Source organism: Phyllopteryx taeniolatus, chromosome 1, assembly GCF_024500385.1.
Source record: "Phyllopteryx taeniolatus isolate TA_2022b chromosome 1, UOR_Ptae_1.2, whole genome shotgun sequence".
NCBI classification, from domain to species: Eukaryota; Metazoa; Chordata; class Actinopteri; order Syngnathiformes; family Syngnathidae; genus Phyllopteryx; species Phyllopteryx taeniolatus.
The window spans coordinates 41,461,381-41,478,114 of NC_084502.1; the positions used below are offsets into that span (position 1 = coordinate 41,461,381).

Consider the following 16,734-nt stretch of genomic DNA (forward strand, 5'->3'; position numbering starts at 1 on the left):
TCAGCAGCCTTCAATAAATGTAATGGGGTATTCCACTGCAATTGATTGCTCAAGGAGAAATGTATTTCTTGTTATGCCCTCAGCCATGTAAAATGAGGCCACAGCTACAGAATAGCCCTTCAGGGCGTCGGGGAAATTTCTCCAGGACCCTTTAACAGGGTGGAGGGCTTTGGCTCGGGACTAAAACTGAGCCTTTTGAGAACACGGTCACCTTCCATAATGATCCATCCAGCATTTCCCTCCTCTTCAACTGCTCATGGTTCCTCTGATAATTAGATGAGAAATTATTTTTTTATGTTCACCTCAGGTTGCATTTTGATTTTGGGATTTTTACCTGGATTGGTATTTTTCTTGCCAACCCTCAGCTGCATCAATTCAATTTGCCGCTGAGCAAGTTAGAGTGTCACAGCATGCGCTGACTGGAAAGCAGGGAAACTGTTGCAATCTTAACGCACAGCCCATATTCAACTGCATAAATTCTTTGTGATAGAGTTGACCAAATAGAAGGGATATGTTATTTATTTGCCAACGTTGTGTTATCTCCTTCATCGTCATTTTGTTCACTTACTGCGTTTTTGTGTTTTGTTTTTATTATGGTTTTTTTTATGGCACTGTCCTTGTATAGGGAGATGGATATTGGTCACATTAGATCAGGAGCGAGGCATATATTGTGGTCGGTCTGCCCAGTGCTCTGAAAGGCTTGATCAAAGCTGATGGGAATTCACAGCTCTGTGCAGCTCAAACACAATTATTAACTGTTCCCTATTAAATGATTGGAAAGAAGCTGTAAAGTTTTTTTCTCTTTACAGTGCTATGCAAAGTCACATTTCTAACAAGTCTCGTCGTGTTTGACCATCAGCTCTGTTTATTTCTGGGAGTCGTTATTGCTACCCAGCTACATATTGAACCTAGTCAAATTAACTAAACAGGTTATTCATATGGCTACCCTTCCATCACACTACCCACTCAACCCCTTTGTGCACTTCTGCTCTATTGTTTACCAGGTAAATGAGGTGTGCTGCAATCAGCCACCATGGAAAAAAAATATGCAACTATCGAAAAAAATATGCAATGTTCAGGGCAGCTGCTCACTCACAGGTGTCAAGCAAAAAGTAATATTTGTGATCTAATCTGGCAAACAATGGAAGACACGAGAGAAGATGCTCGCCGTCTCCTCTGCAGGGGTTATTTTTAGAACTGGTTTTAGATGGCGCTCAGCCATTAGGAGCAATGAGCGTTGGGAGAGAAATACACTGCTCATTAAGTTTTCAACAGTGGCTGCTGCAGTATAGTATGGGATGCTTCAATTTGTCAGTTTTATTGTGTGTTTCATGACATGAGTTTGGCATGACTTCAACGGGTCATGCAAGAAAATGAACATAACTTCTAAAAGACCTGTACTGGATTTACTGTACATACTTCTGCCTATATTGACATTTCTCTCAGCATAACACATCATCATCCACAATTTACTTATATGTTGAACGTCAACCACAAGTGATTTCCCTATATGGACTAATATTCATATCATCTTATTGGGTCAGCAGAAAGCTTCCTCTCCTGTAATCAGAGGTGGGTGGGCTAGCTCTCACCCTGGAGTATGAGTCTGTCTGTCACAATGTGCTCATTAATGCTGCCGGAAAGGTTATGTTTCCACCCGCTTGTTTGTTGATTTCTTTTGTAAGCGAGAGTCCACAAAAACGACTGAACAAAACTTGTTTGTGGACCGTGGATTGTTCAGTAGTTATTTGTAAGCCACTTCACCGAACGAAAGGCTGTTGTTCCTTATTATAAGGAAACTTGGCAACAAATTACAATTTACTTTTGAGCCACTGTCAGTTTGGGTAAAATGCTGTTCATCATTTCTGGTCAACCAGATTTTGTGGTCAAAATAACTCAGGCTCCTGACTTATTCAAAAAATAAATAAAAAATAGATTGTGACCCATTTTTTCAAAACAATTTCTAGCATTTTAAAGACAAGCCCCAGGTGACAAGCATTTATTCCATGCTAGTTTTTTGATTTAATTAATTTAATACCAAGCGTAACTTAATGCAGAAGTCTTGGTTCAATGCTAAAGAAGACAATGAATGTACTGTGCTTGCAACATCATGTCTTGAAACAAAAAAATTCTGGTTCTTTTAGTGTATAGAAATGTTTGTACTAGCACAGCAGACAACTCTCGTCTTGGATTTTGATATCCACAATAGATTCTCCTTATTTAAAGCAAATATAAAATACAAATTATATAAAAATGTCAACTTTAATGTTCAATTATTTATTATTGTTGCTTTGGCATCAAACAAATTGTTTTTTTTTGTCAACCATTGCCTCAACCAGTCTGATCAAAACACTTAATCATAGGTTTTTGTTTTATTTTTATGCTTACTTTTTATTCTACACTTATATATATATGATGTTTTGGGTCGAAGAACCCTTAATTGAAATTTTGGGATCATTTCAACCGTCTGTCATTCACCTGTCAGACAGAAAGTGCAGAGCCATAAGCTGTAGCCTCCAGCGTTAAGGTCACTTTCAGCCTTGAAACGGCAGGTGCTGTCACGCCTCGACTCTCATGTCTCACAAAGTGACAGGAGTCACGGAGCAACTTATTATTTGGGCTGCAACATACCAGGGTTTGAGAGGTAACAGGTTTTCCTCTTCTACGTGTCATAATGTAGTTGAAAGCCCTACGTGGTTGTTAAGTTTGGTTTTACAAAAGCCACGGCCTGTTATTCTGCAAACATTCTCTGTAAATTTTAATGTATATTTCCAACTGAAGGGCAAAAGAGGCTCCAGAGCTTTTCTGGGGAGACAAACACAAACAAACAAATAGTAAACAACAACATTTGTTCTGTCTGTCACTATGCCGTCACAGCTTCTGTTGCTGACGGCCCTCCATTATGGCGCTTCTTCGCTCCACTCTGTGCTCAGCCATGTCTCAACAGCTGTTAGTATATATTTAACAATGTTTTTTTTTAATTGTAACGACTTTTACCCCCGGGTAGTTGGTGTCGCAGGGGCTCAGAGACTGCTTTGTGTTTGTGTCTTTTATCATTTGTCTTGAGAAGCACTTTGTATTGCTTTATAAGTTTGAAAGGTGCCACTGTGTATAAATAAAGGTTTTATTGATTGATTGATTAGTAAGTATTGTAGTATTTTTTTATGTACGCAGAGGGCAAACACGAATCATTCGAAGTGTATAGAGATTGAGTAACAGTGAATTTGTCAGCATCGGCCTTCCAGTCCAGGAAAAATTTCTTCCACTGACCAATATGAGGATGGATGCATTGATGAATGAATGGATTGTGTTGGCAATGAATCAAATTGCTGTGTTAACACAATCACGAAAGCAGTTACCTCCCAGAGGCTGCATTCTCATCCCCCGGTCCTCTATCTATTCCCTCCTGAGGTGGGTGGCGGCTGCCACTAATGTGAGGAGAAAAGAAAAGGAAGGGATGAGTGCTCTGCTTCCACACAGTAGATGTTGAGGGAATGGGGGTCTGAAGTACCGGTGAGGCAAAAGCATAGAATTCAATCATTGATAGAGTCGCAGAAAGCACGGAACCGCTGGTAAATTTCCCATGAGCCTCTGAGGGTAGTGTAAGTGTAGATAGAGATAGAGAGAGGCGGACAGATAACCTCTGCTTCAGTTTCACCAAGGCTTCCCCTATCCATGGCCACTGAGAGAGTAGAAATTGTACAAATATTGCAAACTGTTAAGTTCCCGCCTTTTTTCTGTCTTGTATTTGCTCAATATGAAACTCGAATTCAATATATTACATTTACCATGCATATAAAAAGCTAAGGCACAATTATAAAATGCAAGACTTTACTATTCAAATGTTACGTATTTATTTTGAAAAATACCTTTATCATTCAGTTGAAAGATGAAATGAAACTCCTTATTGAGGTAGAAATAGTGGTTGCATTTCAATGTATTGCATCTTTTGATTTAATGGCAGCATTTAGGCGCAGATGAACTGAATTAAAGTATGAATCCTCCCGCACCATTATGTCCCTAGCTAGAGACGTTGCTCAGTCCTCACAATGGAATGTGTCTGTTGTCCTCTGCTGAAGTAACTGCTAATCTGTAAACCAGTGGAACCTCGATAGAATGGGCTCACCGGGGCGGGTGGTCGTCCGGTATAGCCGATTGTCCGTTACACTCAAGCACTTTTTTTAGGCCATATGCACACATATTACTTTACAGTACAAAATTATTGTTTTGTGGGTTTTTTGTGTGTGGCCTAAAACGGCCAGAACAGTACAAAGTTATCGACATTTTTATGTAAATAACAATACAAAATTTCACATTGTCACATTTTATCCAAACTTACTATGCCGGTGTGCTTGGTCATGGTGACATTGTTGACGTTGACACCGTGGAGGAGCACAGTGATGGTAAAGACCTCTAAATCAAAGTGTAGGAAAGCAGAACGTAAGTGGAGAAAAACTAAACTCCAAATTGACTATGACTTCTACAGACAAAGTCTTTGTAATTTTAACCAAGAGTTAGTCAGGGCTAGACAGAAACACTTTTCTGAAATCATCAGTAAGAACTTCAACAATACTCGCACTCTGTTTGCTGTGGTTGACAACTTCCCCCCTCAGAATCAGAGAGCTCCAGAACTCCTAACAGCAGATAAATGCAATGAATTTGCTTGTTATTTTAGTGAAAAAATACAACCCATCAGGTTAAATATTAGTACAAATCAGCAAAATGATAAAATGATACTACATCTAAAGCCACCCAGGAAAAACTCTATTATCATGTCAGAATTTGATACAGTTGACCAAAAATCTGTAGAGAAAACAGTTCAGCAGCTGAAACCATCAACGAGCTGTCTTGACTCAATACTATCTGACTTTTTCAAAGCTATTGCGAAGTCTGCAAGCTGATTTGTAGTAAATAATCAATTGCTCACTTCCGTCAGGCGAGTTTCCTACAGCTCTTAAAGTAGCTGCCATTAAGCTTCTGCTAAAAAATAGAACGCTGGCCGCTTCCATGTTAACAAGCTACAGACCCATCTCAAATCTCCCTTTAATAGCAAAGATTGTTGAGAAAGTTATTTTTAATCAACTCAGCAATTTCTTGAACTTAAATGGACTATTTGACAAATTTTAATCAGGTTTACGAACTCATCATAGTGCAGAATCTGCTCTTATCAAAGTGCTAAAGGATATAAGGTTGAATACTGACTTGGGAAAGGTCTCAATTGTGGTCTTGTTGGACCTCAGTGCGGCTTTTGATACGGTAGATCATAATATACTGCTGAACAGGTTGGAAACGTGGGTAGGACTAAATGGAACTGTCCTTAGATTGTTCAGGTCCTACCTGGAGGAAAGGAGTTATTTTTGTAACCATTGAAAGTGTTCCATCTCAGCGAATGGCAATGGCCTATCGGGTCCCTCAAGGGTCAGTTCTTGGACCCCTCCTGTTCAGCATGTATATGCTACCCCGGGGTCAAATTCTTCAGAACTTGAATTTTGACTATCATAGCTATGCAGATGACACACAGTCATATCTAGCAGTGTCTCCAGATGACTACCGTTCAATTGAGGTGTTGTGTCAATGTCTAAAACAGATAAATAACTTGATGAGCCAAATTTTCTTCAATTAAACCACAACAAAACTTAGATAATTGTTTTTGGCAATAAAAAAAGGATACCTGGAGTCACTCTCTTTAAAAACCAAAGACCAAGTCTGAAACTTTGGTCTTCTGATAGATTCCGACCTGACTTTCAACAGTCATATCAAATCAATTACTAAAACTGCCTTCTACCATCTGTAGAACATATCCAGAGTGAAGGCTCTGAGTGTCAAGCAGACCAGGAGAAGTTCATCCATGCTTTTATCTCAAGTAGACTTGACTATTGTAATGGTCTTCTGACTGGACTCCCTAAAAAGAGCATTAAACACCTGCAGCTCATTCAGAATGCTACAGCTCGGGTTCTGACCAGAACAAAGAGGTCAGAGCATATTATTCCAATTCTAAAGTCTTTACACTGGCTTCTAGTCAGCTTTAGAATAGGTTGCTACTGGTCTACAAATCACTAAACGGTTTAGGCCCTGAATACATGAATGAAATGCTAATGGAATATAAACCCAATAGGGCTCTGAGATCGACAGACTCAGGTCAAATAGTGGAGCACAGAGTCCAAAGCAAACATGATGAAGTAGCATTTAGCTATTATGCTGCACACAAATGGAATAAGTTGCCAACAGAAGTGACGTCAGCCCCAAGTGTGCATGTTTTTAAGTCCAGGTTAAAAACTTTTTTCCCATGCTTTCTAGAGCATTTCCACTTTTAAATGATATTTCTTGCACTGTACGCTGTTTTAATTGTATGTATTTTTTTTCTCTTTGTTTTAAATGTTTATAAGATGTTTTTTCCTTTGTTTTTAAATACTTTAAATCATGTAAAGCACATTGAGTTACCTTGTGTATTTGCTTTGCTTTGCAAAACAAAGACTGCATCTGAAATCACTTACTGTATTTGAAAATGTGAGTGAATCTCCAAATGGAACAGTCCACCTCTATTGTTAGCACCATACTCAGAATCTCATGAAAGTTTGAACAATGAACCTTAAGTTATTGTTGACATTTTAAATTTTACTTTTCGTGGTTGTCCCCCTTTTCAGGTGGCCTGTGCATTTCTCAGTCTGTGAAAATTCCACGTGAACCAAAAGCTGGGGAGTTTGACAAGATCATTCGTAGGCTGAGTGAGAACCCCAACGCCCGGGTGGTCATTATATTTGCCAATGAAGATGACATAAGGTCAGTTAAGTGAAATCCTTTATTTATTATTATTATTTTTTTTTTTTAATAAAGTGTCATCATATAACTGAGTTTTTAGACTTTCTTCCCCTGTCTTGGACTTGCATATATTCATTTTGCTTAATTTAGAACACTCTACTGCTCTCCTAATCTAACTACAGTACAAGGAAAAGCAAGCAAAACTACTGGTTATAAAAACTAAAAATAGCATTTTTGTCTCCTAAAATGAAAACGTTTTTGTGTCTCGTTGAGGACAATTATAGGTACAAAATGGTTTCTACAGCATTTGAAGCATTACATGAGCAACATTTCACTGAATGTTTCTGCATTGTATTCAAAAGTGCCTCATAACAACTACTAGCTTTGTCATAAAAATTAACATCCATCCATTTGCTGGAGCCTATCCCAGCTATCTTCGGGCAAGAGGCGGGGTACACCCTGAACTGGTCGCCAGCCAATCGCAGGGCACATATAAATAAACAACCATTCTCACTCACATTCACACCTACGGCAATTTAGAGTCTTCAATTAACCTACCACGCCTGTTTTTTTGGGATGTGGGAGGAAACCAGAGTACCCAGAGAAAACCCACACATGCACGGGGAGAACATACAAACGCCACATAGGCGGGGCTGGGATTTGAACCTCGGTCCTCAGAACTGTGAGGCAGATGTGCTGACCAGTCTTTCACCGTGCCTTCCCAAATTAACATGTTTCCATTTATTGAAATACTAAAGTTACCCTTGTGGCGACTAAACTGTATCTGTTCTAATTCATTATCTGCTTTTGAAGACGGATTGTTTCCATTAAGAATGAATTCATTAGTTGTGGGCGTAATCATCACACACAGCACTGTTGCGGCTTTGTAAGGGAAGCTGTCTCCTGGCAACCACTTACTAGGCTAGTGTATTTCTTGAGGCCAGTGAATTAGGGCGGTCCCTTGGTGATGACAGGGCCAGAAGTCCCTGTGCTCATTGACTTAATCCCATCCAGATAACGGCTCCTTGTGTGGATATATAGTAATTACCTAAAGCCAGTGGGATCTCGGCTCCACACTCCTGCTGATCCTTGAACCCCGTGCAGTCCTCATAACTTACCAAACTGCTCTGAATATAGTGTCCTATTAATGAAGTGCTGGACATGTGCAGATGAATTACTTTGGTATCTCTGGGTTTTAAACATGAAGAATTATATCCTTTGTCCAGTGGGTTTGTTTTACAACATTTGTGTTGCTGGTTTTTTTCAGCTTGTGTGACACTTGTGTTAATTCAACATTTGGATGCATTTGATATTACTGAAACATGAAAACGAAGAAAATGGAACTCTCAATATCATTGTAATATAAAATTTTTGGTATGATATAGTTATCAGATAATTGTTGCATTCAATTGTTATAAATAGTGTTGATAAGTAAACATTTTGAACAATGTAAAATAATTGTACTAATTGGAGTGGGAAATTTTTGTTTTGTTTTTTGTGGAGTGGGAATAAAAAGGAAGTTCCCAGGTGGACCATACTTTTACTCCTTGCTTATGAATTACATATTATATCTCACTTATTTGCAGAAAATATATTCCTCCCAATTTTGTATACAGAGCACATAATACAAATTAGAGGCTATTTCCATTATTCCTCATCAAATGGCACAATCTTGAGGTCATAAAAGGTGGTAAGAAAGCCTCACAACTGCTCCCTATCTTTTTTCTTTTTCCTAAGAATATAGTAGCCATGCATGGAAATATAAAGTCTGATAATATTTGTACTGACAGCAAAATCCAGGTAAAAAGGATGCACCTACAACATAATAAGTTGCTCGTCTCTGTTTTGTTATTCTGTTGTTGGAGCATTGAGGGTCAGTAAAGCCACAAAGGCCAGATGGCGTTTTAAAAATTTGATGTTGCTGCACTCCATCTTTCAACTGTGCCTGTGCAGCGCCTTATATTTACTTCATTGGCAGCAAGCCTGGACAACTGTGGCAGGGGGGTGCTTTGTGCAAAAACCAGAATGTACTCTGAGGACATTTTGAGTCTTTGGATCCAAATAATTTCTACTGCCTCTGTAGCTTTATGCAAATACGTCCAGACTGAGTAGAGTATTATAGTCATGGAATTACCTGCATAGTAGCTTTGCTGCATCTTCAGGGCGCATTTGAATAACAAACTTATGTTTTCAGGTGATGAATGCCTGCATGCATTAAATACATCAGCAAATAACATATTGCACAACTTTACAGAGCCTTTCATTTCTTCTAGGCGGCTGCTCCAGGCAGCAAAGAAGGCCAATCAAACAGGCCATTTTATCTGGGTAGGTTCAGACAGCTGGGGGTCCAAAATCTCCCCGATACTGAACCAGGAAGAGATGGCTGAAGGTGCTGTAACCATCCTGCCGAAACGACAATCCATCAAAGGTACTGTGTAATTCGGATTCAACCCTTAACTCAAAACACTACATTTAAGAAAAAAACGTGCTTCTGGAAAGTATATGCAGCGTGTCACTTTTTCCACATTATGTACAGCCTTATTCCAAGATTAAAGTCCTTGTCCTTAAAATTTTACACACAACACACTGTGACAGCATGAATTTTTTTTCTCGAATAAATCAACAACAACAACTACTAAGAAATAACGTCTACTTAGGTATTCCCATCTTTTGTCATGAAATGTAAAATTGAGCTCAAGAGCGTCCTGGTGATTATCCTTGAAGTGTTTGTTTCTACAGCCTAATTGGAGGTGTTTTGGGCAAATTCAATTAATTGGACATGATTTGAAAAGATACACACCTGTATGTATAGGGAGTTGGAGTTTACAGTGCATGTCAGAGCACAAACCAAGCATGATGTCTCAGGAATTGCCTGTAGACAGGATTGACGTGAGGCACAGATGTGGGGAATGGTACATGAAAAATCCTGCTCTTTTTAATGTCCCAATCAGCACAGTGGCCTCCATCATTCATAAATGGAAGAAAATCGGAAGCAGCAAGTTAGAGTTAGTCTCCTGTCTAAACTGAGCGATCCCGGGAGAAGGGCCTTAGTCTGGGAGGTGACCAAGAACCCAAGGGTTGCTCTTTCTTCTGTGGGAAGAGGAGAATCGTCCAGAATGAAAATAATCTTTGCAGCAATCTGCCAATCTGGTCTGTAATGGTAGATTGGCCAGATGGAAGCCATTACATCAAAGGTAGATGAAACCCTCCTTGATTTGGCCTAAACCCACCTTTTTAGTGGCAGCAACTGGGAGACTAGTCGGATTGAGGGAAAGTTGAGTAAAACAATGTACAGAGACATCCTGGATGAAAACCTGGTTCAGAGCCCTCTTGGGTCGGACAAGGGTGATGGTTCATCCTTCAAGAGGAAAACGACCCTAAGCACACAGCCAAAATATCAACGGAGTGGCTTCCGGACAACTCTGTGAATCAGAATCAGAATCATCTTTATTTGCCAAGTATGTCCAAAAAACACACAAGGAATTTGTCTCCGGTAATTGGAGCAGCTCTAGTACGACAACAGACAGTCAATTGACAGAGAACACTTTTGAGACATAAAGACATTGAGAAAAACAGTCACTGAGGATTAAAGGGTTGCTAGTTATCTGGTAATGCCGGAATGTCGTTGGGTGGTCCAGCCAGAAACCAGACTTGAATCTAATTGAACATACAGTACCTGGAGAGAGGTAAAAATACAGTATCTGTGCGCAGACACTCCCCATCCAACCTGATGGAGCATGAAAGGTGATCCAAAGAGGAAAATGCAAAACTGCACAAAGTGTGCCAAGCTGGTGGTTTCATATTAAAAAACACTTGTGCAGTAATTAATGCCAAAGGTGGAACAGTGTATTGTGCAAAAGTTGTAAATATAAGGGATATGTGATTGTGTATTAATAAATTTGCACAAAAAAGAAAAATATCATGTTGTCATTACAGGGTGCTGTGTGTAGAATTTTGAAGAAACAAAGAATGTATTCCATTCTGTAAAAAGGCTGTAACATCAGCTACAGATATTGAAAATAGTACTCACGTATTTGTAATTATACTCACACACTGAACTGAACAATGACACAGAGTGCCTTTGTGGAAAAATGAATGAAATTTAAATATAAATCTGAAACTGTTCTCTTCCAGGGTTTGACCGTTACTTCATCAGCCGAACACTGGAGAACAACAGGCGAAACATTTGGTTTGCAGAGTTCTGGGAGAACAACTTCCAGTGCAAACTTAGTCGGCATGCTGTGAAGAAAGGCTCTGGCTTCAAAAAGTGCACAAGTGAGTCAATGCAACGCAACGCAATAAAAACTGAGGCACTCGGGCAAAGGAAAACTCTCAATCAATCACCAAGTAAATTGACCTTTAAATACAATATAAATTGTGTTTCTTGGTGGCACAGACGTAGATGTATTAATCATCTGAGATTGCACAACCACATTCCACTCTCACCTTTATCCTAAACATAATGGATGTAGATAAGTAAATGTGAGCCTCTAATTTTGTTCCAGGGAAGTGAATGTTTCTGTGTGTGCTGGTTAGTTTCTAGAAGATGACAATAATGATCACAAAACCCATTGACACATGCGCTGAAAACATAATCAATAGTAAATCCAATGACACACGCTGAAAACAAGCTTTCAGGCCATTAAAGTCAGAGGGATCCTCCAGACTGTCTCCCACCCCACTGATTTGGGATGCAACACTGCAATGCTCGGAGGCTTACTGTATTTGCAGATGGGACCAGTAATGGTTAAATCACATCCCTAAGAGATGCATTCCCAGCTTGGTAAAGAGTCGCAATACAAAAAGAGTAGAGGGCTGCCTTTACTAATACATTTACACCAGCTTGTTTCCTGTTCAACCCCTGTAACTAATTCTGATTGTACTCAGTAGATGTGTTGCTTGCATACATATGTAGCTCATCATTTTCATTTATACATAGAGGAGAGAAAGTCAATTTATGAGACGACATCTGTTGATCAGTGCAAAATGTTCTGTCACAGTGCTTGTGATGGATAATTATTTTTGAATCACTATGGCATTTAAAACATATGCTATAATATCATATACACTGACCAGCCACGCCATTATGACATATTGCACAATATAATGGTATCTAATATTCTGCCTTTACAAATATAATAATGTTAATGTTCATAATATTAATTTTTGTTAAATTAATTTTAATAATGTTAAAGTTGGCGGCACGGTGGCCGACTGGTTAGAGCGTCAGCCTCACAGTTCTGAGGACACGGGTTCAATCCCCGGCCCCGACTGTGTGGAGTTTGCATGTTCTCCCCGTACCTGCGTGGGTTTTCTCCGGGCACTCTGGTTTCCTCCCACATCCCAAAAACATGCATAAATTGGAGACTCTAAATTGCCCGTAGGTTTGACTGTGAGTGCGAATGGTTGTTTGTTTGTATGTGCCCTGTGATTGGCTGGCAACCAGTTCAGGGTGTACCCCGCCTCCTGCCCGATGACAGCTGGGATAGGCTCCAGCACGCCCGCGACCCTAGTGAGGAGAAGCGGCTCAGAAAATGGATGGATGGATGGATGTTAAAGTTGCTGGCACGGTCACCGACTGGTTAGAGCGTCTGCCTCTCAGTTCTGGGGACCGGAGTTCAAATCCCGGCCCCACCCGTGTTGAGTTTGCATGTTCTCCCTGTGCCTGCGTGGGTTTTCTCTGGGCACTCCGGTTTCCTCCCACATCCCAAAAACATGCGCGGTAGGTTGATTGAAGACTCTAAATTGCCCGTAAGTGTGAATGTGAGTGCGAATGGTTGTTTGTTGCTGGCGACTGGTTCAGGGTGTACCCCGCCTGCTGCCCGAAGATAGCTGGGATAGGCTCCAACACCCCGCGACCCTCGTGAGGATAAGCAGTAAAGAAAATTGATGGATGGATGGATGGATGTTAAAGTTTTGATTGACACTGTCAGAAATGTATTCATTAACCAATATGACACAGCTCTACAGTAAAGTTGTACAGTTATAACCAGAGTCCTCAACAAAAACAAGTACAATACAACAGCATTATTACCTTTACCACATAAAGGCATACTATTTGATACCGCTCAAGTGTTTCGTAATATCTTGGTCATAATGTTGTGCCTGGCTGGTTGATGTATACTCTGTACTGTATCTGTATATTTTACAAATTTTAAGAATGGATATACAAGCCCTGGCAAGAATTATGGAATAACCGCTCCTGGAGAATCTAGAATTTAAATGTTTAATTTTGTTGAAAAAAAGTCAAATCCCGTATGTTGCACGAAATAATTTTTTTCTTCAAAATACCACCTTTCTGACTTTAAGAAAAACTAAAAATAAAAAGCAAGAAAGAAAATTGTTGTAGTCAGTCACTTTATTGGGGGGGGGAGTAAGTAAAGGAAAAAAATAGGAATCACTCAGTACTGAGAAAAAAAAATGGAATCATGAAAAACAAATGAAAAACACAACAACACTACACCACTCGTACTTTGTTGCACAACCTGTGGCTTTTATAAACAGCTTGCAGTTTGAAGCATGGATTTAATCAGTGACAAACGGTATTCTTCATCAATCAAGCTCCAACTTACTCTGATTGGTTTTACCAGCTCAACTTTGCAGGTTGGAGTATTGTCACTAACCATCCATCCATCCATTTTCTGTACCACTTTATCCTCACAAGGGTCACGGGTTGTCACTAACCATTTTCTTTAATTTCCACCACAGATTTGGATTGAGATCTGGACTATTTTCAGGCCATGCCCATTGACATTATATATCCTTCTTGAAGGAAGGTTTTTACTGTTTTTGAACTATGTCATCCACAGTCTATGATTGTTTTTCTTTAGCCCACTGTAGACTTTTTTTTTTCTGTTTAGGCGTTAAGGATGTCTTTCGTTTGGCTCGTCTGTTTGTAAATACTATTACCTTTCGGTGGTTTCTTACAGTTCGATCACAGACGTGAACTCCAGTCAATGGCGGAAATTGGCATGTGCAAAGTGTGCGACCGCACAGGGCGCCCACCCATCCTCACACCCCATCCCCGCTGACAAATTGATCACTAAGAAGGGCAAAAATAATCCGAATCATCTTTATTTGCCAAGAAGGTCAAAAACACACAAGGAATTTCTCTCCGGTAGTTGGAGCCGCTCTAGTACGACAACAGACATCCACTGTGACAAAATATACTTTTGGGCCATAAAAAACACACTATGGAGATTCACTGAGCAATGAATGGTTTCCAGTAATGTGGTATTGCTCATACAATAACAGTTGTAATTGTGATTTTGAGCAGTTTGAAGTGACTAATAATGCAATAATCTGGAACATTGACAATTTTGAAAATGGTGCAGATAGTTCTTAAACACATGAGTGGTCAGTATTGGTCAACAACAGATACAAATAGTGCAGAGTGACGAGATTACAACAGTGAGTGTATGAATAATGTAGTAGTGTCTCAACAGAGATGTACAAAATTAGCATCATATTACAGTGGAACTGTAAGTCAACTAAGTGGTTGATGGCAAGAGGGAAGAAGCTGTTGAAATGTCTGCTGGTTTTGGTTTGCATTGTTTGATAAACACCTACCTGAGGGAAGGAGCTGGTAGAGTGGTGACCAGGATGTGTAGGGTCCAAGAGGATCTTGCATGCTCTTGTCTTAGTTCTGGCAGCGTGTAAGTCCACAAGAGTGTGTAGGGGGTTACCGACATTTTTTTTGTATGTTTCACCTTTCCAGGGTGCTTGACTTACTGCAGCCTCTAGAGTGGGTAAAAGGAAATGTGCTTCAGTAGATGTAGAAAGGAGAACGCATGGGACGCCATCTTTTAGGGTTGCTCCACCTACAGTGCTTATCTGGCATGAAGTTATGTATATGACAGACTTAATTTGACTGAAGAAGTCACGCAGCCAGAAAAATGCATAGCTTCACGGCTTTTCTTACTTTAGCACATGGGAGAGTATGATCCATATAAGTATAGTGTCTTGGAACAAGATGCAAATTTATGCACCATACTAGCAGGGTCAGATTATCTTCCAAAATCAAAGTTAGAAACAGTGTCACTGACTTTGAAAAGAAGTGAAAACGCACAAAATGCGGATATACTACTGTATATAATTTGCGCATGTGGTTCCCCAGAGGCTAAGGATGACTACGTGTATCAGCTGACTACATCTGCCTGTTGCTGTTTTGATTTGTTAATCCCTGTTTGAAATTGTACCACAAGAATTACCACATATTTGATGTTTAGAATACATTCAAGATGATTAAGAACTAAATATAGCATATCTCAGTTGAATCTAAATTGAATTATAGCTAAATTAACATGATTTTAGGTATGATTTACTATGTGCTGCATTATTAATGCCCCTGTATCAGATTATGTCTCTAAAGACAGATGCACTCAGTGGAAGCAGAAATTATAAATGCACAACTTCACCAAGCGGAGCTGTAGAAATAAGTACTATCATATAAAATACATATTTTTGTATCAACTACCCTTTTTATGCGACCTTTAAAGCAAACATCAGTTGCATGATGCTCCTTGGAGTCTCTTGCCAAAAGTGGATTTGGAAAAACCCTAAACCTACCTCATATACAGTAAGACTCCTCAGTCAGAGATATACATACAGTACAGGACAGTGTGATCACCCACAGGCATCAAATGATCATTAAAAAGAAAGGAATGAGCTGTTAAAGGAAATATGGTGAATATTCAGTTTACAAGGATTTAATATACATGAAAGGGATCAATCTTAACTTCTTAGAGGCAAGAACAGAATTCAATCATTTTCTCTCACAGACAGAGTTCACACTGTTTCACACTATTGAACCATAAAAGGTGATTCAGTTTTACACAGACGGAGGGTCATGAATTGCTGCTATAACCTTGAATGTGTCAGAAGCCAGACAAATGTTCCACACTATCATGGTTTTTGTCAGTCGCTTCGGTCCATAAAGGGCATGGCCGGACCATCAGTCACGATTACTTTGGACATTGGTCAAACCATTTCTACAAAGCAAGGAAAGTCAGTATTTACTTTAAATGTTTGTCATGCTTCAGCAGGGATTAGATTTAAAAGATGTGTAGAAATTAATTATTGCATATTCACATGAAGTAGGCTGACTGGACATTCAGGCTTCAGTTTGAATGTGGCAAACTTTGCATCTTTGCAGACATGAGTCATCAAGGCCAGAATGTGCATGCCTTCGAACCACTACCCAATTTCAACATCCACAGAATGCATCAAGAGAATGGATGCATATACTGTGTTTGACACACTGTTTGATTCTCTGTGTTTGATATTCTGTACCACAAATCATTTGCAGGGAAAAGAAAAAGCCAGGAGTCATCTCTGTGGTCATCATAATTTTTTTCTTGTGAGGAAACATTCTTAACCAGCATCCAGTTCAGGCCATCTATCCTTGCATGTCTTTGGGTATTTGTGTCTTACCGTCGACAATGTTTAAATCCTTATGATTTGGTTTACAAGACAATGGGAAGGAATCAAAATACTTGAATGTGCAAAATTCTTTGGTAACATGGTCACAAGGGCCACATCAAGGACTCTTTTTTTGGGACCAGGACAAATACAGTGCTGCACTTGGCGTAACCCTCCGAGGAGGCAGGCTATAACCAGTTTTGGTAATTTTGTCGACCAGTGTACCCAATACATCCATCCATTTTCAACACCACTTATCCTAAGTGGGACGTCTACGCAAATCTGGGTCTACACGGTAGTATAGTGTATATTGGATTTGGATAAAATTCAATTTATTTAAGAAATAAATTCATTGAAGGTGAACGCCTGCATTCACTTCCGGTTAGCTTGATTTACGTTTTAATGTGGTTTTAATGTTTAACCAAACAATTTTTGTCTCGTAAAAGGCAACACGTCTCTTCTTTTATACATGTAAAATTTAGGAAAAGTGACGAAAAACCTCTTATCAGTCTCGTAATCTGAAGGTTGCTACACTTAGGAAATACAAATTCTCAA

The 16,734-nt window shown here is 39.5% G+C and overlaps 1 protein-coding gene across 4 annotated transcripts in view; it reads left to right on the forward strand.

Annotated features, from left to right (window-relative positions):
• Positions 1-16,734, forward strand: part of LOC133488347 (metabotropic glutamate receptor 4-like) — a 217,301-nt gene that overhangs the window by 170,103 nt on the left and 30,464 nt on the right. For all 4 annotated transcript variants that reach the window (XM_061796089.1, XM_061796099.1, XM_061796106.1 and 1 more), the window contains 3 exons: positions 6,645-6,780; positions 9,033-9,187; positions 10,894-11,034. In XM_061796089.1, coding sequence (XP_061652073.1) covers positions 6,645-6,780; positions 9,033-9,187; positions 10,894-11,034 — 432 coding nt within the window. The remainder of the gene's footprint in view (positions 1-6,644; positions 6,781-9,032; positions 9,188-10,893; positions 11,035-16,734) is intronic.